This window comes from Diplotaxodon limnothrissa, linkage group LG7, assembly GCF_057381915.1.
Source record: "Diplotaxodon limnothrissa isolate DT_005_m linkage group LG7, D_limnothrissa_male_GT1.1, whole genome shotgun sequence".
NCBI lineage: Eukaryota > Metazoa > Chordata > Actinopteri > Cichliformes > Cichlidae > Diplotaxodon > Diplotaxodon limnothrissa.
The window spans coordinates 62,762,316-62,790,128 of NC_140602.1; the positions used below are offsets into that span (position 1 = coordinate 62,762,316).

At 41.2% G+C, this 27,813-nt stretch overlaps 1 protein-coding gene across 3 annotated transcripts in view; it reads left to right on the forward strand.

Annotated features, from left to right (window-relative positions):
- Nucleotides 1–4,048: 4,048 nt before the first annotated feature.
- Nucleotides 4,049–27,813, forward strand: part of sptan1 (spectrin alpha, non-erythrocytic 1) — a 37,704-nt gene continuing 13,939 nt past the window's right edge. For 2 of the 3 annotated variants that reach the window (XM_085360110.1, XM_085360111.1), the window contains exons 1-28: nucleotides 4,049–4,156; nucleotides 11,507–11,746; nucleotides 11,834–11,959; nucleotides 12,585–12,725; nucleotides 15,683–15,963; nucleotides 16,075–16,219; nucleotides 16,319–16,473; nucleotides 16,948–17,083; nucleotides 17,235–17,336; nucleotides 17,431–17,568; nucleotides 17,652–17,762; nucleotides 17,888–17,965; nucleotides 18,060–18,215; nucleotides 18,357–18,561; nucleotides 19,738–19,919; nucleotides 20,001–20,244; nucleotides 20,408–20,530; nucleotides 20,661–20,878; nucleotides 21,208–21,300; nucleotides 21,398–21,532; nucleotides 21,737–21,885; nucleotides 23,464–23,662; nucleotides 24,499–24,603; nucleotides 24,700–24,732; nucleotides 24,838–24,873; nucleotides 25,383–25,430; nucleotides 27,377–27,468; nucleotides 27,611–27,755. In XM_085360110.1, coding sequence (XP_085216236.1) covers nucleotides 11,510–11,746; nucleotides 11,834–11,959; nucleotides 12,585–12,725; nucleotides 15,683–15,963; nucleotides 16,075–16,219; nucleotides 16,319–16,473; nucleotides 16,948–17,083; nucleotides 17,235–17,336; nucleotides 17,431–17,568; nucleotides 17,652–17,762; nucleotides 17,888–17,965; nucleotides 18,060–18,215; nucleotides 18,357–18,561; nucleotides 19,738–19,919; nucleotides 20,001–20,244; nucleotides 20,408–20,530; nucleotides 20,661–20,878; nucleotides 21,208–21,300; nucleotides 21,398–21,532; nucleotides 21,737–21,885; nucleotides 23,464–23,662; nucleotides 24,499–24,603; nucleotides 24,700–24,732; nucleotides 24,838–24,873; nucleotides 25,383–25,430; nucleotides 27,377–27,468; nucleotides 27,611–27,755 — 3,813 coding nt within the window. In that variant the 5' untranslated portion in view covers nucleotides 4,049–4,156; nucleotides 11,507–11,509. The remainder of the gene's footprint in view (nucleotides 4,157–11,506; nucleotides 11,747–11,833; nucleotides 11,960–12,584; nucleotides 12,726–15,682; nucleotides 15,964–16,074; nucleotides 16,220–16,318; nucleotides 16,474–16,947; nucleotides 17,084–17,234; nucleotides 17,337–17,430; nucleotides 17,569–17,651; nucleotides 17,763–17,887; nucleotides 17,966–18,059; nucleotides 18,216–18,356; nucleotides 18,562–19,737; nucleotides 19,920–20,000; nucleotides 20,245–20,407; nucleotides 20,531–20,660; nucleotides 20,879–21,207; nucleotides 21,301–21,397; nucleotides 21,533–21,736; nucleotides 21,886–23,463; nucleotides 23,663–24,498; nucleotides 24,604–24,699; nucleotides 24,733–24,837; nucleotides 24,874–25,382; nucleotides 25,431–27,376; nucleotides 27,469–27,610; nucleotides 27,756–27,813) is intronic. The other variant, XM_085360112.1, reaches the window with a different exon arrangement.

Genomic DNA, 27,813 nt, shown 5'->3' on the forward strand with positions numbered 1-27,813 from the left:
CATGGCAGTCCACAGTGTCTGACTCCCCTATGGAGCCTTAAGTGACCTTAAGAGCTTAAGACAACTGCATTTATTTAGGTGTGTAAAGACATTTTTAAAGAAATGGTAGAGAGCCACAGGTATTTAACCCGGCCACTGGTTATGAGGGTATACTTAGAAGAAGTGCAGTTTTTGGTAGTGGTTGGCTCCTGTTACGAAAGGCTATGTGGGCTTTCATAACAGGTAGTTGTGAAAATATATTAAAAGACTAATAACAAAAAAAAGATGTAACCAAAACAACAGCGAACCACTAATGCAAACAACTTTAGAAGTGTAATTCTGTGAAAGTAATTCTCCCAGACATACACCTTTACAAAAGCCAGTGCTTGCATGAGATGTTTCGCCAGTTTAATATTGCCTTCAGAAAGAGATTTCGCAAGGTGCTGGTGATGGGGCTTTGAGAGGTCCAGTTTGACTAATGTGTGCAGTGTGGAAGATGAGTGTTGCCCTGGGTTGCGGTCGACATTGGTCCCGCTTCCACTCTTCATCGCCCAGCAGCAGGGTGTGGGAAATGGGGGTGCTTACTAAACCAGCTTTGCTGGCTCTCTCCTTCTGGGGGGTAGTCCTTTACATCCAGGTCTTAATCATCCCATCACTGTTGGCCATATCATATCACAATAGAGCTGTTTATCACCAGAATTAACAGTCACAGTTTTGTACTGTTGCTGACTTTTTTGTATGTATGTATGCCGAAACCAAGTCATGCATTTCTGATCCAGTAAGTACTTAAATGTGTCTTTCCTTCTGTTTGTATGGAGCTGAAAACAGTGGTGTTAATATTTTCCTTTGGCTGGTACAAGGCATTGTGTTTATCAATATCATTATTTTGAGTAGCATCAATAACTGTCATTCATGTTTTTTAAACTTGAGTGTATTTAATAATGGAAAGTTTTATATATGTTAAATATAATATTAAACCAGCAATAAAGCAAAAATATTTCTTTTCTCTTTTTTGCCATAATCAAATAGACTTTCCAATCAGTGGCATATAGTACGGCTGTTATGTTATCAAATATCATTACATGATTATCCTGGCCAAAAAAAAACTAAACAAAAAAGAATATATCACAATAATGATATGAGAAAGGCAGTCTGTAATCATATTTGTATAAAAGTACAATACCAGTATATGGTGCGGGATTATAATATTATTTTATGCCATGTTAGACCCCTAATTAAAGATTGTGAATTATTATGTAGTTTTAGTTTGCATTATTCTCCTGAATTAGAAGAAGGTGATAACTATTGCATTTGTTAAACTGATTTGCATTACATTAGACTGCTGATTTATTGTGAATGAATGATATTGTTTTATGATGCATTATACTGCTGAGTTATAAGAAATACTGTTCGCAGAAAGTCATCGCCTTATTTGTCTGATTCGAAGAGAACAGAACACACTGGAGTTTTCTGCCCCATCTCAGCAGGAGCAGATAAACAGGGAGCCAAGGTCGTAGCTTAGGCGCTGTGTGAGAGAAAGAATGTGAATGTTTAGGCTTTTATGATTAGGTGGGGGCCACTAGAGGCTATAAGAGTTTGATCAATGCTCCACCATTTTGAGATCTGATGCTGTCTGCGTACGGTGTCCATCTCCCACGCGTGTGATCATTAAAATCATCGTTTGACTCAACCCGGCCGGACCAGTGTTGTTATTGTGGTTTTTCCTCTTGTATCCATCCCCAATATTTGAATTCGTAACAATGGCAATACTCTTAATATTTATTTTGTTTGTTTTATATAGTTTTAAACTCCCCTAAAAATAGACTTTAATAATAATAATAGACTATTAGCTCATTTTTAATCCGATGGTATGAGCAGATCTCAAAAGTTGGGATGGGGCAACAAAGAGGCTGGAAAAGTAAGTGTTAATAAAAGCAAAAGATTGAGAAACATTTTGCAGCTGATTAGGCAACAGGTCAGTAAAAAGGCTGGTTTATTTTTTTTAATTACATCTTTACTCAGAAGTAAAGGTGGCAAAGTTTCTTCAATCTGCAAAAAACTGTGCCTACAACTTTTGGAACAATTTCAGAATAATGTTCCTCAGTTTAATATTACAAAGACTGGATATTTTAATCTACATTACATAATAAGGTTCAATAATAGTCTGGAGAAGCCTCTGTGTGCAAGAAACACAGAAGAGAAGCCTGAACATCCATCCTGAATACCTGTGATCTCTGGGCTCTCAAGTGCTACTGCAATAAGAGTAAATAAGCAAAATTTCAAATTGTACCTTGCAAGTCACAATAACAAAGTGCTTCACAAAAGAAATGCCAGAACATAAAAATAAAAGTTAAACACAGGTTTAAAAAGGTGGGTTTTTAGTTGTTTTGTCAAAGAGACGACAACAACAGTCACCTCAAGGTGTTTTATATTGTACGGTAAAATCCCTACAGTATCAGAAGGAAACCCCAACAATCACAAAACACCCTATGAGGAAACACTTAGCAAGAGTGGGAAGGAAAAACTCGCTTTTAACAGAAAGAAACTTCCTTTCAGCCTAATCTTAAAAGCAGGAAGAGTGTCTGTCTCTTGGGTCTAAATTAGGCGCTGGCTCTAGAGGAGGGGGTCCTGATAGCTGTAGGTTCTGATCATGGTAGTGAGACGTGCTATGATGTATGGTTTGGAGACAGGGGCACTAATGAAAAGACAGGAGGGCAAGCTGAAGATTAAGATTTTCATTGGAAGAGATGAAGATGAAATGCTCCTTTTATGTGAATATGCTGAGATCCCGAAGCAGAATGCTTTGGTTAACAAAGAAATGTGACAGCTATTGTTGTGCTCTCTGTTATTTCTGACTGTCAAGCCAGCTAATACAAAGAAAGCCTGGCTGTATTGAACTTGCTTCTCATCAGAATCAGCATACTTTATTAATCCCTAGGGAAATTATTATACCTTTAAAAACAATCAGGGAACAAAATAACACAGCGAAAACATGAGCAATATTCAAATAAAGAGGACCCGAACATAAATTTGGATTCAGATGGGATTTTACCTTAAGTCACTATCAAAGTAGTTACACCTTTTCATCAAGTAACTGATGAGTAATCAAGTAATCTTGTATGTCTTGGTCCTAGGCCTTAGGTCCAGCATTTATCAACTTGCCTGACTCATTAACTGATGTGCAGTGTTTCTGTTTAATACCTGTTTTACTTTGCTATAGTCTCCAGTGTATTGTCTCTAATGTTACCTTTAGTCAGTTGTCTTCAGCTTTACTTACCTTCCTGTTTCTAGCTCCCCTTTTACCTCAAGTTTATTTTATAAACTCATTTGTCCATGTTTCCCAGATGGATACTCATAGTGACTCCTTGTTTTTTACCCAAAAAGCTGATTCTGTTCATCTGGACATTACTGTTTGTTTGCTTCTCTCTGGATTTTGTATGTTATATGCACTTCAGGCAAAAATAAAAGGGCTCGGTCCTTGTCCATGACATGCCTGTGTCTGTTAGTCCTACATTTGGGTTCTTAACCTGCAATTCTCCAAATTATGACACTTTCAGCTGTACTTAAACTGTGAAAGTAATTTTCACTTAAAACAAAATATCAAGTATTATAGGTTCATATCTTAAAAAATGACTCTAACATACAATACTTCCTCTTGGAGTTAATGTAAAAATAGTATGAAAAGTTTCACAGCTCTGATGTGCACTCAAAATAATTAACTGTAATTAAAATGTTTATTTTAAGGCTTTGAGTGCAAAAATACAAGATTAACGCGTTTCCGGAAGATTGTTGTCTTGTCGAATTTGCACTTTTTATCTTTGTAGATTTGTATCACCATTTTATCATCTTGATTTGATAGCGTCTGTGACCGGAACCGGCAGCACTCATATGGATCGTTACTCGCAGAGAAAGCCCGGCGGGTTACGTTTGTGTCAAGCCAACTAACAAAAAGAAAGCCTGGCGACCTTGGATGAGACTGGACGCTGTTATCAGCAGAGCTTCGGCTTCTCCCGTCACTCCTCGGTTGTTTCCGCGCAGCTGCTGAAAATGACGTCACATTTGGGTTAAAGAAAAAAAAGGCCACCCCCATCTCCATCGACAGCGGTTGTACGTCCTTCGTCGTCGTTTCGCCTGGACAAGCACCAAGTTGTAAACACTTTTTGATAAACCCACTGAGGTAGGAAAGTGCTGTTATTTTGAATTGAGTATATTACAACAGATTCCATGCACCATGTTTCCAAACTGGAAACGATTTGTTGAATTAATTTCATTGCTCTCCAAATACCGTGCATTCGATAACTGAATGGCTAAGGCTAACCAGCTGCAAGCGTTTTCATTGTTCGATGTTTTCTAAGCTGGTATGTAAAAACCCTAAACGACGAGCGAAGAAGTAAACCTGTTTGGCTCTGAGGCGGTCGGCTTGTTAGCTTTAGCCGCCTACCTAATGACGTTAGCCTTCATTGATACCCGTAAATGTACGCTGCATTCAAACAAAATGATCGGTTTAAACTTGGACAAGTCGATTGATTGATGGGGGGTTATCTATAATAAATCTTATATGTAAGTTGTAATGTTGTTATGATGCCAGTCGTGGGCGATTTAATATGCTCTCAAGAGCGAGTATAGACTCATGAGCTGCTAGCTGGCCCGTTAGTCTTAACAGGTTTTTTCCTACTTGTCCAGTGAAATTGATCTTCACTCACAGTTTTTACACTTAATGTTTTGAGAATTAATCAAGCATTGGTTTATAATATTTATGGAAGCGGCTACATTAGCTTGTCGGCCATGCTACAAGGGAGCCGCCCAGTTCAGATGAATACCTTTGAACATCGGGCCTTATCTGTCTCTCCTGCTTGTATCTCAGTGCGGACTGACTCACAGTTAATCATTTATATGTAATTTGGTGGAGACACTGCTAATCAAATAGGCTAGTGTTTAAGGAGTTTAGTAAGGATGTGAAAATGACACTGTCATTTACATACATTTTGCGCTCAGTTGAGTCACTTATATATTAACAACAGCAAGCATCTGTTCTTTTGTAGCCCGGTTATACGATGTTGATGTTTTTATTGTGAAACAGTTTTGCTGTTTCCACCAGTTTTCTTGCAACTTTCCTAAGCATTGTGCTTTGTTGTCAAAAGCAGTTGGACTCACCTACGCTTGTCTCATTAATGTGTGCACTAAGGAATGTAAATACATGGTGCCACTGTATAATCGATATCATGATATGACACTTTTATGTCATAAAAGTTTGTACCAATGTTATCTTGAACAATACCATATAATCCTGTATTCAGTACCTCTAAAGAAAAACTGTTTGTGGATCTGTGTTTCAGTGGGATCTGTATGTGTTCTAACTTTTGCCAGACCACTTTCACAACTTAAAATGTCAGTGTCGCATATTCTGCAAGCCCATGTCATAGTCTGAGCCATTTAATAGTAACAGGAGGGACGGTGGAAGTCACTGGAGAGGCAGCTGACTATAGCTCCTTACACTTACTGTCAGAGTTTGTATAGTATAATCATTTATTTAAGAAAGCATAGCTGTGTCTGCTTTCATGTACAAACAAAACATATCAGCTTATGTGAGACCAGTTAACATTAATTTATTCTGATCTAACTAATATCAGACACAAATTGTCATTGGTTGAGCTAAAGAAATAAAAATCTAAAATATGAGCACAGAATGAGGCTGTCAAATCCACCTGAGATATCGGCCAAGAGTGCTTAAAATTAAAGTTTCTGTTTGATTGTTTATTGGATCAAAAAGCAAATTGGTGGGGATATCTGGAATCCAGAAGTGTGCAAAGAACTCTTTTACTGTCATCAGTATAAAATTTCTATGAGGACAGTCTGATTTGAAACAGTAACTTGGTGAAAAAGCTGGACCCAAGATACTAACATCAGCAACATCATTGCTGCACCAGACCCTGTGGTTCTGTCAATGGAAGACTGAGTATTTCTAACCAGCAAAAGCCAAGCAGCCTGCATTGCTCACAAATTGCTATTCTTCAGTAGAACTACACTGTGACTATGACCTAAATAGAAACTAGGCCCCCTGTCTCCAGGCCTATCAGGTCTGCCTGCAGAGGCACCATAGCCAGTCTACTAATTTTCTTTCTGCTGCATGAACTTTCCGCTCATCCTAACACCCAGTTATTCGATCTCAAATGTATAGTGATGTACTTTAAGCATTCTCTGATGAACTTCCTGAAAGCGCCCTCTTTTTGCCACTCCTCCCCTTTGATGGCTTTTTAATGACTGCTGGATCGATGGCATGTACTGTAGCCACCCTATACAGATCTGCAACATGTCGACAATTGATAAACCCAAACTCAAGGTAATGATTGTGTCTGTGTAAGCACTGTGTGCCTCCGTGTGTTGTTAGTGTGTTGCACTTTGTGTTTTGGTTTCTTTAAGAAAGAAGATTCGAGAAAAGCGTAGGGCAGCTGGGATGTTATTTTGCTGAGTAAAGGGATGGGAGGAGGTACAGAGCAGAGGGAGAGAGAGACGCATGGGCAGGGCTACATCTTGGCTTATTCTCTTGTACAGCATAGTCATTGCAGGTGCAATGCGTCTGTCTGTGGAGTAGATGAGACAATTCTTTTTTTATCGTCAGTATCAGACTTTTAAGGGGTACAGTAAAGTCTATAGATGCTGCTGCAGGCTACGACTTTGCCACAGATGTAGCCTCTGCTCTTTCAAGATACAAGAGAACCTGAGGAACCAGACTTGACATATCTGGTGTGTGTATTGCTTTGGTTTTGCAGTTTTCTGATCTGGTCTGGATTTCAACTGAGCCTGTTCTCATGGAGACATTATGGGATAATAGGTTTCTTTATTGCATGTCTTGTGTTGCTGTGAAATTCTTTGCATGCACATGAAGTCTGATATTAACATTTAAAAATTTTCTCTGTTAACCTAACAAATGCCCTTCAAAGTCTGGCTGTTCAGTCTTTGAGAAAACTCTTAGATTTGTTGGCTTACTCCTCTCTCGTGCCTGTCAGATAACATTTTTTTTTTCAGGGCTAATGCTTTGATTAGTGCTGGTTTGCACATTTTTTTATCTTCAGTTCTATTTAATGTATTATATAAAGTTAACCATATAATTTCGATGTCAGACATAGATTTAATATTTACTAAAGGGGCTAATCCATGGATAATATGTCTTTTCCTGGAGTCTACTGAAGTAGCTACAAGCAATTTACAGTATTCAAAATAATATTGCTTCCCTTCAGTCTATCCTTAAACAGCTTACCTCGTCTCCCCTGAGGGCCACACTATGTTTAAGATGTGTCTCCCAATTGGCTGTGCGTCTTCGTCAGTATTAGACTATCATTTGAGTGTGTTCGAGATAAGCATATTCGATTTTCTCAGTGATGTCACAGAGATCGAAGAGTAGAGAAACAGTCTGAGCATAATGAGGTGAGGATTTTTACTTGTAAAGGCTTGGGTGTATATGACACTGACAAAACTGTAACACTGTATATGACAGAAAATATTGAAAATCCAAATACTGTAACATTTGTTAGTGATTAAGAGAAGGCCACAAACGTGCTGGATTGCAGGATAACTCCCTTTATACCATCACCTTCATCCTCCACTATTCCTCAGTAGGGAAAAAGGCCTGCCTCGGCTCATGAGACGTGACCCCTATTCAAAACACATGTTTCACCGAAGTGATTGGGTGTTGCTGAGTGAATGACTTCATCCGCTGCTCTGTGGACGTCTCTGATATAAACCCAGTGTTTAGGAAAGCTCAGCGCACTCTTAATCTGAGACATGTACTTGATAGAGTTGATCCTGTGTGGTTTGTCCTTGGCTTGATATTCACCTCCTGTGATCCTGTCTACTACTGCTACTGCAGAGAATCTAAGTTGGCATTAAACACTTTGTTTAATAAGGCTTAATAGCTGTGTTTTTGTTAGCATAACCATGGTGTTACATGGCGTAGTAATGGGTTTTCATACAATGGCATGTTGTTTCTGAAATATGACCATATTATACAACTCTCCAAGTTGTTTGCCATGTTACACATGTTAGAGCTGTGTTTATGACATGGAATACCTTCTTACATTTTTATATCTTAATGGTTTTACTTTAATGGCTTTGATTCTACAGAAAGGGAAGCATAGACAGTGTTAGAGACCATACAATAAAAAATTCATGCAGGTACTTACAAGCACTTTTCTATCCTTACTGAGCACTCAAAGGGTGTTTTAGTCTACAAGCCACATTCATATGCAAAAATTGGTACAGCACTTAAATGCTTTTTACCTACATACACCAGTGGATACAGTGGGTTCATGTTGAGGTTTAGCATCTCTCCCAGTGACACATTGACATGTGATTTAGAGGTGCCGGGGATTGAACCACTCACCTTCTGATAAGTTGGCATCACAGTTTGCTTCCTGAGCTGCCTGATTATACTAGCTATTTCAGGGTCGATATCCATTGTCCTCCATCCACCCACACACTTTAGTGTTTCATCACCTGACAAAGCAAGTTTTCTCTCAACACTTAGAAGCAGCTGGAATCTAAAAATCTGTCAGTGAACCCAACATTACATTTTTTTAGAACGTTTTCAGACAAATATATTCATAGTTGAGGCAACTGTTGTTGTAATTTGGCACTATATAAATAAAATTGAAATGAACAATCGCTAAATTGAGATAATTTGGGTGTTTCTGCGTTAAAGTGAACCTGAAACTTTAAATGTATAGAGGCTAATTTACACCATGGAGCCCTGCTTTCAAAAGCTGACATAGATTTAACCTGTCTATGAAGCTGGATCTAAGAAATAAGTGCCTAAAGTTAGTTTTTAAAACATGTTTAGCACCATCTTGTGCCAGTACAGAACTTTACATCACTAGCAAAACAACTAAGAACCACTGACTGCTTAAGAGATGGAGAGTGAATGTTAGTATATCCTGGGTTTCTTAACATAAAACTCATTGTTGCACCCAGGGATGGTACAAAAGGGGCCTCCTTATACAAAGTTTTGGTTTTAGTGTCCTTATTTTCCCAGAGTTATTGGTTTTTTAAAATTTAACTTTACACACTTATTTCTTATAGCCAGCTTCACGGTGTTAAATCTATGTCAGTTGTTGAGAGCATGGCTCCATGGTATAAATTAGCTTTTATAGATGAAGTGTTTCATGTCCACTTTAAAGTAGATACTTGGACTTTGGAATGCTGCTGACTTCCACAGTATTATGCAACTGGTTGTTCAAAGTTTTGTCATTCCTGCCCAGTATAACATTTTTAATGTGTCTTGAAGATAGAAGCAAGTGTCACATGACTACAACCATCTGTGGGATATAGCTGGCATGCTAACACGGTTGTGGCCACCCCCTTTGCCTGACTGTCAGCAGTGAGGCTAAAAGAGAGAAAGCTGTTATCTAGTGATAGAGAAGGGGAGGGAGTGCTATCAGCAGATGCAGTCTTGTGTTTATGGCGTCACAGGCCTGTTATTGACCTGCTTTCACACTAATGTTCTTCACACTCGCTCACACTCACATGTTAAATTCCAGTCAGACTTTTACTGAAACGTCGAAGTATTTATACCCGGTATCTGACAGTAATGACTATAATGTATCCAGTCCCCTTAAGACTAGTCATCTTTATATTACATTAGAGGGATATAATGATTGTACAAATTTGCTGGGCCATTGCATTTATGAGGTCAGACCAGCAAAATTTGCAGTATGAAAATAATGATTTAGGGATTAATTTCAGCTTTAAAGGAATTAGAACATAAAGTGATGTCTAAGATTTTATCAGGTTAAAGCAGTAGCAGTAGAGACTGCGCTTATATTGTGAAGCACAGTGCTGTCTGACTATAGCGTATTTACCTTTTTTCAAGAAAGGAGTAAACAGTGTGCATTAGTTGAAGCTTGCAAACCCAGAGAAGAATAAGACAAGTGAGATGAATAATTCTGTTGCTGTTACCTTTGTCAGCGGCTTGAGAATGTCATGTTGGTTCTTAGGTGATGGAGACAGAGATTCACAGTCATATAGCAGCCAGCATGACTGTGCAGAATGAGGCTGAGTCCAGTTAAATCCTTGAAATGATTTAGGCCCTCTGATATGGGGTGAGTTAGGAGAGGGGGAGGGGTGCAAGCTGGAGATCACTTTGTGTCAGGCGGTGGGTTGATGGTCGTAATCGGCTTACAGTACACTGTTGGACTAGATTTTTGTGAGTTTTTGCATGTGTTGAGCCCCTGGGATGCTTGCTTGTCTGGAGAAATATTAGCGTCTATGGGGACCAAACCATCTCTGGTTCTTGATAAAAAGCTGAACACAGCTAGACTGCTGACTTCACTAATACCCCCACGTCATTCAGAGAGGGAATTAGTGGAATCCAGGAAATTGTCTCACATTTATCCATCGGTTTTTGTGTTGCTGTCTGCAGCATCAACAAAAACACGCAGATCTAACAGCATGCATAGCCCCGCCCTCACTCAGTCTGGTCTCAGCTGTTGTGCTTGGAGGTTGATTCAAACAGATCAATACCTCCATCCCTGTTTCTGTTTTGCTTCTTATTAGAGAGGCTAAAAGCTCACGTTTCAGTTTGATAAAATCATAAAACTACTAATACTCACATTGGAGTGGCTGCGGTTCAGAAGACAGAACAGGTTTGATACAAGATAAAACCCCAAGTCTGATGCATCCATCCAAGTATGATTGTGTGTTGCTGTTAGTTAGAAAGCACTTGCATAGAAAAAGCATAGAAAAAAAGTGCTTGTGTGAGTGCTCACTTAGAGTATTAAAGAACCAAATAAGAACCCGTCCATTTACCATTTATACTTTTTAGTTTCTTGTTACTGCTTTGATTAAGAATGTATGAGTACGTTTAATCAGATATGTTGTTTAAAGCTAAGCTGCTGGAAATGATAGATTAGTATCCTGTTTTGTTGGATGTAACGTTCCTACTTGGTTGTTGGCCACAGTTCAAGGATACTTTAACCATGGGGCCTAGGGCACAGTGGGAATGAGCTGACTGCTGCACTCTCTTTGTGTAGTGAAGCCTAGTTACTGTTCGCATGCATGTGGAATTTCCGCCCCCACCCCCATTTGTCATTTTTAGTATTTCAGCTGCCGGCCCTTTGGTTGCTTAGCTAGAGACAGGATAGGGTGGGTGGGAGTTAAAGCATGCAGCCTTGCTCTTTGTATCCATGTTTGAGTCCAAAGAAAAGCAGTAAAGTGGGATGTGAGAAAAATAACAATGTTTAAATGTAAACAGGAAAATGCAAAGACTGGGGTCTTTTAAAGAAATATCTAACCCTACTCAGACACAGCAAGACAAGCTGAAGATTGATTTTAACCTTCTTTTCTTTAAAGTTCATGTTTTCCATAATGTGATTATGTGGATAGGATGTGTAGGCGACATATTTTTTCATCCAAATAAATTTCCATTTTGAGATATGTTTCATTCGCTTTTCCATACACAGCTGATTTGTCTCTGCTGTTATTTAAATGTGCATGCAAAATAATCGCACGTATGTCATTGATGGTGCTTTTCCAGAAAATGGACACCGCAGGAGCCAAAGTGCTGGAGACAGCTGAAGATATCCAGGAACGTCGGCAGCAGGTCCTGGACCGCTACCGGCGTTTCAAGGAGCTGTCGATGGTGCGCCGGCAGAAGCTGGAGGACTCGTATCGCTTTCAGTTCTTCCGCCGTGATGCCGATGAATTGGAGAAGTGGATCCAGGAGAAGCTGCAGATTGCCTCTGATGAGAACTACAAGGACCCTTCCAACCTGCAGGTCTGTCAGTTATTTAATGTATATGTATTTAAGTCCTGTTAGACCGTAAGAAGAGCACCTTCTATCATATATGTTTTTCATACACAGGGCAAGCTGCAGAAACATCAAGCTTTTGAAGCTGAAGTTCAGGCCAACGCTGAAGCAATCATCAAACTGGACAAGACTGGAAATCTAATGATCACTGAGGGCCACTTTGCATCTGACACTATTCGAGTAAGTTACCAAAATGCACACTAATATGCAGTGTGTTGACATTTAGGTATGCCTGTGGTGGGCTTTGGGGTTATATGTATGTTCACGATGGATGTAGCCACTGTGACACCAAACATTGCTTTCCTGACTATTTATTAGTTGTTGTTATTATTAGAAAGCTACATCCCTAAATATACAGGAGCAACATACAGAGACAGATACCTGATAATTAGTGCAACATAAGAGAAAAATAAAATATTAGAATTTCACTCACATAAAATGTAGGTCTTCTTGATGACTATTAACCCCTTCCATCCGATTCAGTCCTACACGCCTTACCGGACACAACAGAGGCCAATAGTTACAAGTGTCAATATGGCCGAGTATATAAAAGTAGGTGCTGACCTGTGGTGTGACTCTTGAGTGCTGTGAATTCTTAAAGATTCAGTCAGCTTTCCCCTATTTTTGACTCAACGGTTTCAAAATGTACTTTTTATCGCATGCTCTGTGTTTCATTTGAATCGGCTCTTCCACGATCTTCAGTGGAAAAGACTTCTCTTTGGTTTTCCAACATATATCCAAGATAATTTTCTAATTTCTTGTCACTAACTTTATTAACACTTCCCACCTTTGTCACGTGCTCTAGACTCGTCTGGAGGAGCTGCATCACCTGTGGGACCTCCTGCTGGAGAAAACCAAGGAAAAGGGCATGCGTCTGTTGCAGGCCCAGAAACTGGTCCAGTATCTGCGTGAGTGTGAAGATGCCCTGGACTGGATTAGTGACAAGGTTAGATTCATATCTCTGTGTTTGTTTTAAACATAGAAAGAAAGACTTGAGCATGAGTATATGAACTTGATTTCTCTCCATTTCACAGAATGAGGATGAAGGCAGATGTAGTTACAATTATAGTTACCATAGTTTACCAGTTCAGTTTAGCCGTCGTCATTGCAAGAAAATTAGACATGACCTGTAAAGTGGACATGAAACAATACATGTATAAAGGCTGGATTTAAGAAACATGTGTTTTTAGAACAAGTTTAGTGGCGTCTTGTGCCAGTACAGAACATTGGTGGGTTGGTTGGTTGCAGCTAATAGACCTACATTAGTTTATGTTTGCTAAGTAGTGACGGAACTGATAACTCGGTTGAAAACAAGGAGACAAAAAATAAAAATCAGTCCAAGTTGGTCACTTGGTCAGATTTTGGCTGCAGAAATCTATTTTATGTTAAGACATCAGGGAGGAGCTACCCTCCTCCCTATAAAAGGGTGTGATGCAGCGCCACTCGTCATTCAAGATAAGCGCACTTCTTCCTCGCTTTGTGCAACGAGTGTGATCTGGTGAGACACCAAGTTCTCCTTCAAACATTTAATTTGGTGTCTCACTATGGGGATTTGCATAGTCCCGTATTGCCAGCTAAGCTTATCTGAATGACTGAGTGCCATCTTAAAAGATCTCATGTGGACCCACACTTAAGACAGTGTGGGCTAGGGATGGTGCAGTGATATCTAACCTGTAGAACCTTGCAAAGATCAAAGGTGAAGCCCAGCTTGTTGTTGCAAATATTTTCTCTACAGAGACACCCCTAAAGATGACCCAAGAGGTTGCCATCCCTCTAGTAGAACGTACATAAATCCTCCAAATGACATCCCGGCACTAAGGTTAAATCCTACGTAGACACAAGAAGTTTAGAGAGAAAGTAGAGCTGTCGTGCCCCTTTCATAAAATGGCAGGCTAGTGGTAATGCCTCACCGGGCTATCTGTAAAGCTCCTTTGGCAGGCTGAAATGTCTGCCAGAGATACTTTAATTGTGGAAAAGGCCTTTCCTTTATCTAACAGCCCCTGCAGAAAAGTGGTGATTGCTGTTACAGAGCATCAAAAAACAAACTTATTCTATTACAGTGACATTGTGGAGGGGGCCCTAGCACTATGAATAGTGACTATGACCCTCTAAGGTAGTCCTTCCGTACTCAGATTAGCCCACAGGGCAAGGCAACCTGGGCGGGGTTATACGATTTCCCCCCCCTGGCCTGGGAAACTATGTCTCGTTGGAGGGGAAAGACCTTCCTGGCTGTGACAGCTGCCAGTGACACCCACTGAGTGAAAAATGTAGGATTTCTCCAGTGGCAGAGTGCTGCATTGCAGTGCGCTGTCACTCTGATATGGTAGTAGGCATGGCACTTTGGGCGTAGTTTCAGGGATGCAACCCATCACTGAAATCCCCTCACATGCAGTCTGCCTAGTGGGATGACTGCCAGTGAAGATGCCATTAATTCCAGCATCTGCCGGCATAGCCTAAATAGGAGACATCTCCACACCATGAAAGAGATGGGCTGAGCTGGCTGCAGGACACTCTTTTTGTAGATTGTAGTGAAACCCAGAGCCATCAGGTGATCCACTGCCACCCTGGCATGCTTTCTTCCCATCATTTCTGACTCTGATAGCAGCAGCTAATCGTCTATGCATGTTGCTAGGTGCACTTCACAAATACCCAAGGGCTCAGTGAGACAAATGGCAGGACTAAGTACTCGTGCGTTTTGCCCTGAATCACCAATTGCAGGAATTTAATGTGAAGTGGGTAAATGAGATGTGAAAATATGGGTCCTTCAGGTCTATTAATGTAAACCAGTCACCTGGGCGCACTACATGTAGAGCAGAGTGGCATTTGTCAGCATCCTGAACTTGTAAGACCTGAAATGCTGATTCAGTGCCCTTTAGTCCAGTATCAGACGCAGTCCCCCTCCCTTCTTGGGAACGAGAAAATACTTTGAGTAAAATCTGCATTGGCTCTGCTCCTGAGGTATTTCTCATATTTATAGCAAGGTAGATATTTCTTCTTGCAGTATTCTGGCTGATTCATGATTTTGCATGAGAGGAAATAACTCTGTGAAATCTGTAAGGGTTGGTTGCAAATTGCAAGCGGTATCTTCGCTTGAATGCCCTCACAGCCCACTCTCCTCATCTCTCTACTCTTGCTGAGAGAAGGCCCAAAGCCAGGCAGCCCACAGTGGAAATTACTTTGGCTCCCTCTTGTGATGGGAGAAGGTTTTGCAACCAAATCCCAACTGCCCATGCGGGTGGTCTGAATTTGACCAGCATTCATGAGGCCAGCATTTGACCAGGATTCACTGAGGAAATGCACCCCAGTGGTGTTTGGGGGTGTGAGGGGATTATGCCAAGGGCATGGGATTATTTTCCCAATTTACATTTAGGCTTCACTTTTCCACACCTGTAATATGAAGTAATCCAGTCAGTGAGATGATGTGAGGGAAAAGAAAGACGTCCACAAAGCGTGGACATAGACTTGTATGTTAGGATTCCTGATTGTCCTTTGGTAAGAAAATTAGTTGTGTTTGTGGTGTACTAAACTGTTTGAGTGGGTTTTGGAAAGCTTGGAAAAACATTTTATTTTGTAAAATAGTGGCGATCGCATCTTTTGGCCAAGCTGTTTGTGCCGCTCGGTACATCGGGCCAGAGAGGACGAAAAGAAGCTCTAATTTGTCGACCTGGTCAGTCACCTGTCACCCGACTCAAACAGGCAATCCTCCAAAGAGTCCTCATTTATACACTGCTTTACAAACCTGAAGATTACAGAGGTCGTGTCCGCTTGGAGACTTGAGGCCTATATTTGTTGCAATTATTTTGAATTCTAACGAAAGCCAGACTCATTGTATCAGATAGTAAAGCACCAAGGCATACTTTCTCTCTTTTTTTTAACTTTCTCTTTCTCCACTTTTACCTAAAGGAGGCCATTGCCACATCAGAAGAGCTGGGCCAGGACCTGGAGCACGTACAGCTCCTGCAAAAGAAGTTTGAGGAGTTCCAGACGGATCTGGCTGCCCATGAGGAACGCGTGAATGAGGTGAACCAGCTTGCAGCTAAGCTGATCCAGGAATCCCATCCAGAGGCAGAGCTCATTGTGCGCAAGCAGGACGAGGTCAACGCGGCCTGGCAGCGCCTGAAGGGCCTGGCCCAACAGAGGCAGGGCAAGCTGTTTGGAGCTGCTGAGGTGCAGCGCTTCAACAGGTAAGCAGCGTCATAACCATAACACATGAAAAACTCTTACACTGTGTGTATGTTCATTTTTTTCTTTGTCATGCTGCCGTTAGTAACAGACTGTGTGTTTACCTCGAATAGGGATGTGGATGAAACCATCAGCTGGATCAAGGAGAAGGAGCAGCTGATGGGGTCCGATGACTTTGGGCGTGACCTGGCCAGTGTTCAGGCTCTGCTGCGCAAACATGAGGGCCTGGAGAGAGACCTGGCAGCTTTGGAAGATAAGGTAGGGCAAATGCCGATCTCCGCTATGTTAGCAAATATAGTAAAAGGGAAGTTAAAAACTTGATATCCTGACTTGCTGTGTTCTCCTTCCTTAAATCAGGTCAAAACTCTGGGCGGTGACGCTGAGCACCTGCAGCAGACACATCCCCAGAACGCTTCGCAGATCCATTTGAAAAAGGACGAACTTATCACCAACTGGGAACAGATTCGCACTCTGTCTACTGAGCGCCGTGCCCGTCTGAACGACTCCTACCAGTAAAATACCAATAAATGCAGTAAAACAAGCAAATCATTCATCAACCTTTCACAGAAGCCAGGAGATAAAGTTATATGCAAAGGCCATGTGTTGGAGCATATCACTCTGTTTTAAACAACAAGCTGTTCACAATATATAATTACTTTACCTGACATGTTTTTAGAATTAACGCTGATGAACAACAACAACAAACTAATGTACCCAGGTCTATATATGGGATATAATGATGATGATAACAGTGAAATACTACATACACAACAAAAGTATAACTTATATCGGGGAATGAAAACACACATGCACATAAACCTTTCTAGGATTTATAACTGATTTAGACTTCTGTGTGAATCTTTGGGGACTTTGTGGGGTCTTATGTACAGAGTAATTTTCAGTTCATATTTGCCAAGAGCTCAGGCCTGTCCAACTTGTCCAACCAAGTTTGCTCATTCTGTCTTTTTTTTGATGATTTGTTTTAGGCTGCAGCGTTTCACTGCTGACTTTAGGGATCTGACTAGCTGGGTAACTGAGATGAAGGCTCTGATCAATGCTGATGAACTGGCCAATGATGTGGCTGGAGCTGAGGCCCTGTTAGACCGCCATCAGGAGCACAAGGTAAAATCTTCTAAACTATAGAGACCTCCAGCCTAAAGTGTCTTTGCACTTAGTGTAAAGGCTCAAGAAAGTGTCAAATCCTTTTGTCTCATAATTCACACCCTGTGTTAGTCAACCTGTTTCCATGTTTTTCTTATTTATATTTTTTTAGGGAGAGATTGACGCTCACGAGGACAGTTTTAGAACTACAGATGAAGCTGGCCAGGCCTTGCTCAGTGCAGGACACTATGCCTCTGATGAGGTGAAGGAAAAGGTAGGATTATGACACCGTGTAGGTAGAATTTTCTCCACTCTTCATCTGTATCATACTAGCATTTAAAATGCTCTTCTTGGTGTATTTTGTGTAGCTTGGTGTCCTTGCTGCAGAAAAGGAGTCTCTGCTGGAGTTGTGGGAGGTTCGCAGGCAGCAGTATGAGCAGTGCATGGACCTGCAGCTCTTTTACAGGGATACTGAGCAAGTTGACAACTGGATGAGCAAGCAAGAGGTGAGTTACCACACCAGGAGAGCTTGGTGTTTATTAGCAAAAAGATGTGCTGTGGCAGTTTTTCATGTATTCTCCTTGCGTAGGCTTTCCTCCTGAATGAAGACCTTGGTGACTCCCTGGACAGCGTAGAGGCACTGCTTAAAAAACATGAAGATTTTGAGAAGTCGCTGAGTGCTCAAGAAGAGAAGATCACTGTAAGTTTATTAAATTTGCCCAGTTACATGATGAATATTGCATCTTCTATTCTTGAATTATTGCCACTGTGTGAGAATTGTAAATTGAAATTAACCTTTAATCTGTTTGTGCTGCACATCTCCAGGCTTTGGATGAATTTGCTACCAAACTGATTCAGAACAACCACTATGCCAAAGAGGATGTGGCTACACGCAGAGATGCTGTAAGCACTGCTGTCTGCTTTCCACATCAGACATAAAATCAAATACAATAGGCTTTCTTTGAAAATGTGTTTTCTCTCCTTGTTGCATTTATAGCTACTCAGCCGCCGCAATGCCCTGCATGACCGTGCTCAGTCTCGTCGTGCTGCCTTGGAGGACTCCTTCCACCTCCAGCAGTTCTTCAGGGACTCTGATGAGCTTAAGAGCTGGATCAATGAAAAGATGAAGACTGCTACTGATGAGGCTTACAAGGTAATTTGTGAAAGAAATTGATATTGTCTTCTCCCGATATTTGTGTCTCCCATTTTTTTTTCATTTGTGCATTGTGATGTTTTCTTTTTTGTCTGTTTTCTCCATTGCTGAAATTCTGTGTCTCTGCTCTCCTGTCAACAGGACCCCTCCAACCTGCAGGGCAAGGTGCAGAAACACCAGGCCTTTGAAGCGGAGCTGTCTGCTAACCAAAGCCGAATCGATGCCCTGCAGAAGTCAGGCCAGGAGCTGCTGGATGGAAAGCATTATGCCTCAACTGAGGTTTCTGGTCACATGGAAGAAGTCAGCTCTCAGTGGAAAAAACTGCTGGAGGCCACTGAGCTCAAAGGTATAGTTTGGAGGAAAAGTGAACATAAAGATTTGATTTGAGCTGTGCACAGTGACAAAGTGCATGAAGAGTGGCAGGGCTTTTGTGTATGTTTGTGCACACACACAAAAGAACAAATAAACTGCTGGATACCCACTGAGAAAACAGTGCAACAGTTAGAATTTTATTTATTTTTCTCTAAACCACACAGGGACAAAAGTCATTCAGTTATTCTACCATGGGAAAAGAACAACTCAAAGCAATTACTGTTACATTTCTGCTCATGATGAGTGAATGTCAACATCTGACCACAACTTTAGCTGAGGAATGGGTTATTTGAAGAGTTTCAGTCAGGTTTCAGAGCTCCTCACAGCACAGAAACAGCTTTAGTGAAGGTTACAAATGATCTTCTTATGGCCTCTGACAGTGGACTCATCTCTGTGCTTGTCCTGCTAGACCTCAGTGCAGCGTTCGATACTGTTGAGCATAATATTTTATTCCAGTGTTCAGGGCATGCTGTAGGTATTACAGGTGTTTTGAATCATATCTATCTAATAGACTCCAATTTGTTCATGTAAGTGGAGAGTCCTCTTCGCACGCTAATACTCATTATGGAGTTCACAGGGTTCTGTACTAGGACCAATTCTGTTTACATTATACACGCTTCCCGTAGGCATTATCATCAGAAGACATAGCATACAACTGTATCTATCCATTAAGCCAAATATACACCAATTAGTTAAAGTGCAGGAGTGTTTTAAAGACCAGGTTATTGTACTTGGCCCTGACAATCATAGAAATATGGTATCTAACCAGATGGCATTATCTTTGCCTCCAGTAACACGGTGAGGAATCTTGGAGTCGTTTTTACGAATATTAAACAAATATGTGGGACTGCTTTCTTCTGTTTGAGCAATATCTCTAAAATGAGAAACAGTCTGTATCTGAACTAGTTCATTGGTTCTAGTTTTTCCTTCCCACTGTCGCCAAAGTGCTTCCTCAAAGGGGGCCATATAATAGTTAGGGTTTTTTATTTTCTTTGTTGAGTCTTTATCTTGAGTTATTTAGTACTGTATAAATAAAAATGAATTGAACTGAATAGCTGGGCCATTAATGTACTTGGAAAGCCCATGAAAGAAAAGTCTGTCCCTGGTGATTCGGAACAACAGTCAGAGCTTTTTTCTTTTTTCTTTAAAGGCATCAAGCTGCGTGAAGCCAACCAGCAGCAGCAGTTCAACAGAAATGTAGAGGACATAGAGCTGTGGCTGTATGAAGTGGAGGGCCACCTGGCTTCAGATGATTATGGAAAAGACTTGACAAGTGTTCAGAACCTGCAGAAGAAACATGCACTGCTGGAGGCTGATGTGGCAGCGCACCAGGTAACAAGCACTCAGCCCAAATTATGGAGCTCCCATACACTGCTTTGGTGAATGCGACACTAATGTAAATGTCCCCATCAGGATCGGATTGATGGCATAACAATCCAGGCCCGCCAGTTCCAGGAGGCTGGCCACTTTGATGCTGACAACATCCGCAAGAAGCAAGAGGCTTTGGTGGGTCGGTATGAAGCTCTGCGTGAACCCATGGCTGCACGCAAGCAGAAGCTGTCAGACTCTCTAAGGCTGCAGCAGCTGTTCAGAGATATTGAAGATGAGGAGACTTGGATCCGTGAGAAAGAGCCCATCGCTGCCTCTACTAACAGAGGTAAAATCAGACTAATTGTCTATGCAGCTCTAAGAAATTAAAGTTTGTAATTGGAGGTATATACTCATTGAAAGTGATCATTTCAGAAATAAAGTTTAAACTGGAGCCTCATATTTCAGATCACTGGAGCTCCATAAAATGTTTCTCTGACGTTTTTTCTCAGGCAAAGACTTGATTGGTGTCCAGAACTTGCTGAAGAAGCACCAGGCTCTGCAGGCTGAAATCACAGGTCACGAGCCTCGCATTAAGGCTGTCACCCAGAAGGGAGAAGCTATGGTGGAGGAAGGTATTGATTTAAATCCTAAGATTCCTCTGTTATCTTCAGTGAGATGATGGTGATGTTTAAATGCAAGTAAAATATCACTGCAACAGTGGGGGGGGAAAAACAGCTGAGGTTTCATGGGTGTGGTGTCCAGGTCACTTTGCTGGTGAGGATGTGAAGGCTAAGCTGGCTGAGCTGCATGGGCGTTGGGACACTCTGAAGGCCAAGGCCTCCCAGAGGAGACAGGACCTTGAGGACTCTCTGCAGGCCCAGCAATACTTTGCTGATGCTAACGAGGCCGAGTCTTGGATGAGGGAAAAGGAACCCATTGTTGGGAGCACAGACTATGGCAAAGATGAGGACTCAGCTGAGGTACAGATTTTACAACAGAAGAATATACAGTGGTGTGAAAAAGTTTTTGTCTAATATTTAAATATGTTCTGAAACATTTAAGTGTGGCAAACATACAAAGAAATAGGAAATCAGGAAGAGAGCAAACACTTTTCACACCACTGTAACTGTCACTACCAATGAATTATTGTTGTGCTGTTAAAGTTTAAAATCTTATGATGTCGTTTTGGGGGGTTTTGTTATTTTTTTTGTTTTGTTTTTGCTCTATTAAAAGTTAAAGCGGGCTTAAAGCTTCCAATTAGTTCCCTTTGTGAGAAATGTAGTTGTGCTGAGTTGTTTCTTCTCCACAGGCTCTGCTAAAGAAGCACGAAGCCCTGATGTCTGACCTGAGCGCTTACGGCAGCAGTATCCAAGCCCTGAAGGAGCAGGCCCAGTCCTGCAGGGTAAGTTTAAAAAGTCCCTGAATTCTCATCTGTTCTGAAGCATCACTGTCTATTCGCAGAACACAAAATCAGTAACAAGTTTCTTTTAACTAAACAGCAACAAGTTGCACCAACCGATGATGAGACCGGGAAGGAGCTGGTCCTGGCCCTGTATGACTATCAGGAGAAGAGCCCACGTGAAGTTACCATGAAGAAAGGAGACATTCTCACTCTCCTCAACAGCACTAACAAGGTACGGCACTGTGAAGTAGTCCAGCATCAGTAAATATCGTAATTTAGTATCTTGGTCAAGGATATTGCAGATCTGGCATGCAGATTGCAGCAGCCAGGGATCAAACTACCAACCTTCCTATTAGTAGATGACCAGCTCTACTGCCTGACTCTCATCCACCCCGCCACATTACATACTAATGACTTCATCTCTCCCCTGCTGCAGGACTGGTGGAAAGTGGAGGTGAATGATCGCCAGGGCTTCGTTCCTGCTGCTTATGTGAAGAAGCTCGACCCCACCCAATCCTCATCCAGGGAGAACCTGCTGGATGAACATGGCAGCATTGCACTCCGCCAAGACCAGATTGAAAATCAGTAAGAAACCCACAGCCTGAACTCTTCTGTTTCAGAATCGGGTCCACTAATCCACTTTAACCTGTCTGCTCTGCACTTTAGTCTTTCTTTACTTCCATCCAGTTGTTTAACACTAATTACCTTGCTCCTGGCCCCTTGTCCTGTTTCGTCTGCTGTCCTATCTCTGTGTTTAACTACTTAATCTTTTCTTGCTGTGCTTTCGCCTTGCCTTGCCGCTTGTGCAGGCTTGTCACCAAGGAGGCCTGCAGCGTGTCTGTGCGCATGAAGCAGGTGGAAGAGCTGTGAGTAGGAACCAGTGCCCCTCTGCGTGTACTTGTGGTCGTGATACCTATAATAGATATCATCCATCACCCACTCCAAATTCCATGTTGTGTGACACTGTGTGTATTTCACCCCTGGCCTCTATTCAGTCCAGGATAGAAGCAGCTTCTGATGCACATCTGTTACATCCTTCTTATCCCAGGTTACCCTATAGGGATGTCAGTTTATGTTCTGCCCTACACACACTGGGATTTGATTGGTTCTTAGGTGTCTCAATGAATCAGTGAAATATTCAAAAATTATTTGAAATTTGTGTGACATATGTTTGTGTAACAAACTGGCTTGTCGATGTGTCTGGGTTTAGTTTGGAACAACGTTACTACAGCTGTAACCCCAGAGGCTAGGTGCCTTGCTGGCACCTAGGTTTCACAAAAGTGGATGAAAAGTTATTAAAAGGAGCATACAGTATTTATGTCACTACTTTTATTTTACAGCAACATCCCAGAGCCTTATTAAAAATCTAACAAAGCAAACACAGCTCTCAGGAAAAATGACCACACATTATTTTAACCATGTTCTTTATGATGCCTTTAAATTCAACACAAAATGTGCTTATTTACTTTTAGACTGGTAGAAAATAAATAAGTAAAGAAGGATAAATGATTAAAAGAAAAAATATTAGTCTGACTTTGACCAATTAGGCTTTTTCCCTGACATTACGAATTTCCAATGTAATGCTTGCTAAACTTCAGATTAACATTCCCTGCTAAAATAACACATCTCATTTTATTATCATTGTAGTAGTGTTGTTGAATGCTCTAAACACTTCTTAGCCCTGCATGAAAGTGGCAACCTGTCCAAGGTGTGCTCTGCCTTTCACCCCATGGTAGCTGGGAGAGGCTCCCCCCCCCCCCCTCTTTTTATCAAGATTTTCTAGATGCTTTGGTCCTTAAACACTCCCCATCATCAGGATGATGCCTGCCCCCAGGTACTGGTTTTATTAGATTATTCAATGCATCTATAAAATGTCATGAAGACCAGAGAGAAATATGTGTGGATGTTTCCTGACACAAGAGTAAAACGTTGTGGAGAATGGGACCCCTTCATTACTACACTACTCATCAATTATGATAATAAATTTCTGTCAGCCATACCATGCAAGGCTTCCTTCTCATGTCCCATGTCTACAGACTCCAAACACAAAGCATGTCAGTGTCCACCCACTTTTTAAATTTTATTTCACTTTTTTAAAGTTTGTAAAAATCTTTTTCTACTGCTTCGCTTACATTCTCTTTCTTTAATGTTCTTTTTTCCAAGATATGGTACTCTGTTAGAGTTGGGGGAGAAGCGCAAGGACATGCTTGAGAAAAGCTGCAAAAAGTTTATGTTATTCCGTGAGGCCAACGAGCTCCAGCAGTGGATTCATGAGAAGGAGAGCACCCTCACTAATGAGGAGATGGGCTCTGATCTGGAGCAGGTTGAGGTTCTACAGAAGAAGTTTGATGACTTCCAGAAGGTAATGTCTGTTGTTTTTCGTTTGTTTTGTTTTTTAAGCTTGATCCTTTTCCCAAAAATTCTACATGACTATTGACTTAAAGTTATCTGAATTACTTGCATATGGTCTTTACTTGTATGTGAATTGTAAACACAACAATTCAGTGACCATATAACAACTAAATTTGGCCCATGCAGTAGGACAGTGATCCAGAGCACAGAAGCAAATCTACAAAAAACAAAGAAAAAAAGCATAGAGGTGTTGCAAGGCCCAGTCAAAATTCAGAGCTCAGCCCACTGAAATGATGTGATTGGATGTTCACAGAGTTGTGCAGAAGCAAATTCCTGCGAACTGAAGCAACACTGTAAAGAAAAGTAGGCAAAAAATTCCTCCACAACAGTGTGCGAAACACACAAATAATTAAGTTGTGTAACATAGAACTGCAGCAGTCATATGAAAACCTTCTTTTTTTTATGGTAAATGGCCTGAATTTATATAGCGCTTTTCTAGTCCCTAAGGACCCCAAAGCGCTTTACATATCCAGTCATCCACCCATTCACACACACATTCACACACTGGTGATGGTAAGCTACATTGTAGCCACAGCCACCCTGGGGCGCACTGACAGAGGCGAGGCTGCCGGACACTGGCGCCACCAGGCCCTCTGACCACCACCAGTAGGCAACGGGTGAAGTGTCTTGCCCAAGGACACAACGACCGAGACTGTCCAAGCTGGGGCTCGAACCGGCAACCTTCCGATTACAAGGCGAACTCCCAACTCTTGAGCCACGATCGCCCCATGTATGTATTTGAATTTGAACAGACAGTGTATGACACTGTTCTTTCTCTCTTTCCAGGACCTCAAGGCCAATGAGTCTCGTCTGAGGGATATCAACAAAGTGGCTTCAGAGTTGGAGTCTGAAGGCCTTATGGCTGAGGAGGCCCCCATGGTTCAGGCTCAGGTAGGCGCTACCTCTCTGGATCGTATGTTATGTCACATAAATGAGCCATAATTAGCTGTCCTTTTAAAAAAACGTTTTTTTTCTCCTCATCTCCAGCAACAAGAGCTGCTTGGTGCTGCTCCTGGCAAGGTTGGTGTAGTTTTTGTTATTTATATTTGCATCCACTATAATAATTAAGACATTTTTTAGATATCATAGCAGTGTGCTTACTTGTGTGTCTCATTTGTTGAACAGGATGAAGCGGATTCTAAGACTGCATCTCCATGGAAGGTAAGCTCTAACTAACAGTAATTGGCCTCAAGACATCCTCAAACCTTCAGATGATCTTGTAAAGAACATGCATCACCTGAAAATACTTGGCAGCTAATCAGTCTTGATTTGATACTGTAACCATGCATGACTGCTCAGTGTTTGATACTTGTGTACTTGTTTCCTGCAATCATGCCCAGAATTACATTTTACTAGCATGGGGCATGATGACTCATGACTTTGTAGAATATGATTAGACATTGATGAGACAACTGAAGAGCTTGGAAACTCGTAATTTATTCCTAAGATCCTTTGTAACGGTTTTCATGTCTCGGGATGTCTCGATTGTAACAAAAAACAGTGCTTGATTCATTCTCCTCCAGCCATGGTTGCAGTGCTAGTGAATGGTGTCTCAGTTGGTCTTGTGAGAACCAAGATTAACCCCGGGATTTTCCATAACGCTCTTGACTGGTGTGGTGTTTTTTGTGTCCTTCCCTCCATGTCCATGTTTGGTTTACCTTTGACTTTAGAATATACGCTTGGCTGTTCAAACAACGGCTAACTTTAATACAATCAAGGTAAGATGAACAAGTCCAATCCAACCACTCTGCGCATTGCGATCAGAAACACTAACCATACTGTGATAGTGTCACATGATCTATCCCCTCATGTTCACTGAAACCTGACTTCAGTATGAGCAGTGTTCCTTTTGTTTTTGTTTTTTAACACAATGCTTCCCGCACCATTTGTCCTGTCCTGGTCCTAATTATTGTTGCTGTAATATGAATGACATAATGCATAAGTTATGCTAAACCTGTCATGTTCTTTGTTTGTAATGTTCTTACCATGCAACCAGTCCTGTGCATCTCATCTCCATCATCCACCTACTTTTGTTTGTCCATCGCTGTCTGTGCTCATCAAATACTCAGTGCAAAGTAGCATAAATTGAGCACATTATTTGCATGACTGTGCTTGAGTGAAATATGTTAAATCTAGCTTTCCTTGTGTCACTGTTAAACTGTTCTTGAAATGTATCTGTTAGTGGGAATGACTTTGACCCTCTTAGCCACTTTTCCACCAAAAGTGCAAAAAAATTTAAAACAGGATCTCTTTTCAGGAGCTCCTTTCAGTCCACTGATGTTCTGTGTTTACACTCTAGCCTCAAGATCAGTATATTTTATACGGTCTAACTGCAAATGCTTAACCAGTTAGATAACTTCATTTTTGCAACCCCAAAGCTTATGAATTCTCATAAAGTACCAACCTGTAATTGTGAGCTTTTGGTGATGGAAAGTAATTTCTCTGGAGCTGATTTGGATTTCTGGCCCTGCCGCAGAAGCACTGAGGGTGTTGTGGAAACGTGGCTTAGTTAGGCGCTTTCAGACTGCAGAAGCTCAGGTCCTAAAACTATTGTAGGAAGTTCCCCTTTTCTTTCACCTCGGAGGATTTTAACTTACCTTTACTCAAGATGTGATTGAAGTCCAGACTTTGAATTGAAGCAGAATAGAAACAGAATAACTGTTTAAGATTTGTAGCTATTTCTATGAAGGCCACCATAGTTAGTTAGTATATAAATATACAAATATATTTAAAACATAATTTTGAATGAACGCTGTTTTTTATTATGTGGATGAAAATGAATGCCTAACATCGAGATGCTCTTGGCAACTTTTTTGCTGTCTCCTATAGGCTGAAAAACAAAAATAAATCTAAAGATTTCCTCCTTTACTTGAATCTACGTCTCTTCGTACCTTATATTGAGAGTTGCCATACTACTTTTTAATAGTTTGACCTAAAATCCAGTCAAAATATTAAACGAAATAGGAAGAATTAACAATTTTGACTCATCAAAGCTAAGTCTTTTCTTCTCGTTACGTGCGTTGTTGTCGTCACCCCGGTGAGAGGTGGGGCAATGTTGACCCCGAAGTTTGTGAATGCAATAACTCGAGGATCATAGTTGTGACGTAGGGTTCTTAAATTAATACCATAGGTGCATGTACTAGGAGGCTGACAGCTGCAGGTATTTTTATTTATTTTTTGGCTATGATTGTCATCCACATAAAAGAAAAAGTATTGTAGAAATGGAAGAAGCTGAAAAAGCATTACAAGGAAGTGAGACCACAAAAGTTGTTTATAAAGCCGTCTGCTTAACACGTGTCACAATAAGTGGATAACATCATTAACTTACAACCAAACCAAACATGGATTGAACTTCCTTTTCAGGCCTGTCGTCATCAAACCCATAAAGCACAATAAACACACAGCATGCTCCTTCTTGTTGTAGGGCCAACTGCAACCTGTTGTGCCACATTGGTTTTCCTATTTTATTGCAAATCCAAAATAAAAAGCACTTAGAGTTGTGCTCCCTGTGAGTCTGAAAGCGCCTCTTGTTTAGCGTATGCTCATTTCAATTGGTATACTGCAACTCATCTCAAATGTTACCACTAATGTCAGAAAAACATGCTCCAGACACAGGGAGCAGTGTGTGGGATGAGTGCTGTTTCATATTGTATGCTATGTGCAGGAGCTGAACAACCGCTGGCGATCCCTGCAACAGCTGGCTGAAGAAAGGAGCAACATGCTGGGCAGTGCACATGAGGTGCAGCGCTTCCACAGGTACAAATCCAAAGTGGGATATCGCCTGTGATCATCAGTCATCGAGTTCACTCTCTGCTTTGTGTTATTTATTAGAGAAACAGGCTTTTGGAACATTTTGTCAGCTACAACAATTAACTTGAGTTGTGTTGTGTGTCCTAAGGGATGCTGATGAGACTAAAGAGTGGATTGAGGAGAAGAACCAGGCCTTGAACACTGACAACTACGGTCACGACTTGGCCAGTGTCCAGGCTTTGCAGCGCAAACACGAGGGCTTTGAGAGGGACCTGGCTGCCCTGGGGGATAAGGTCAGATTTACTTTTAGTAATTTTAAGCCTGAAATCTTGTATTTATTTTTTATTAATT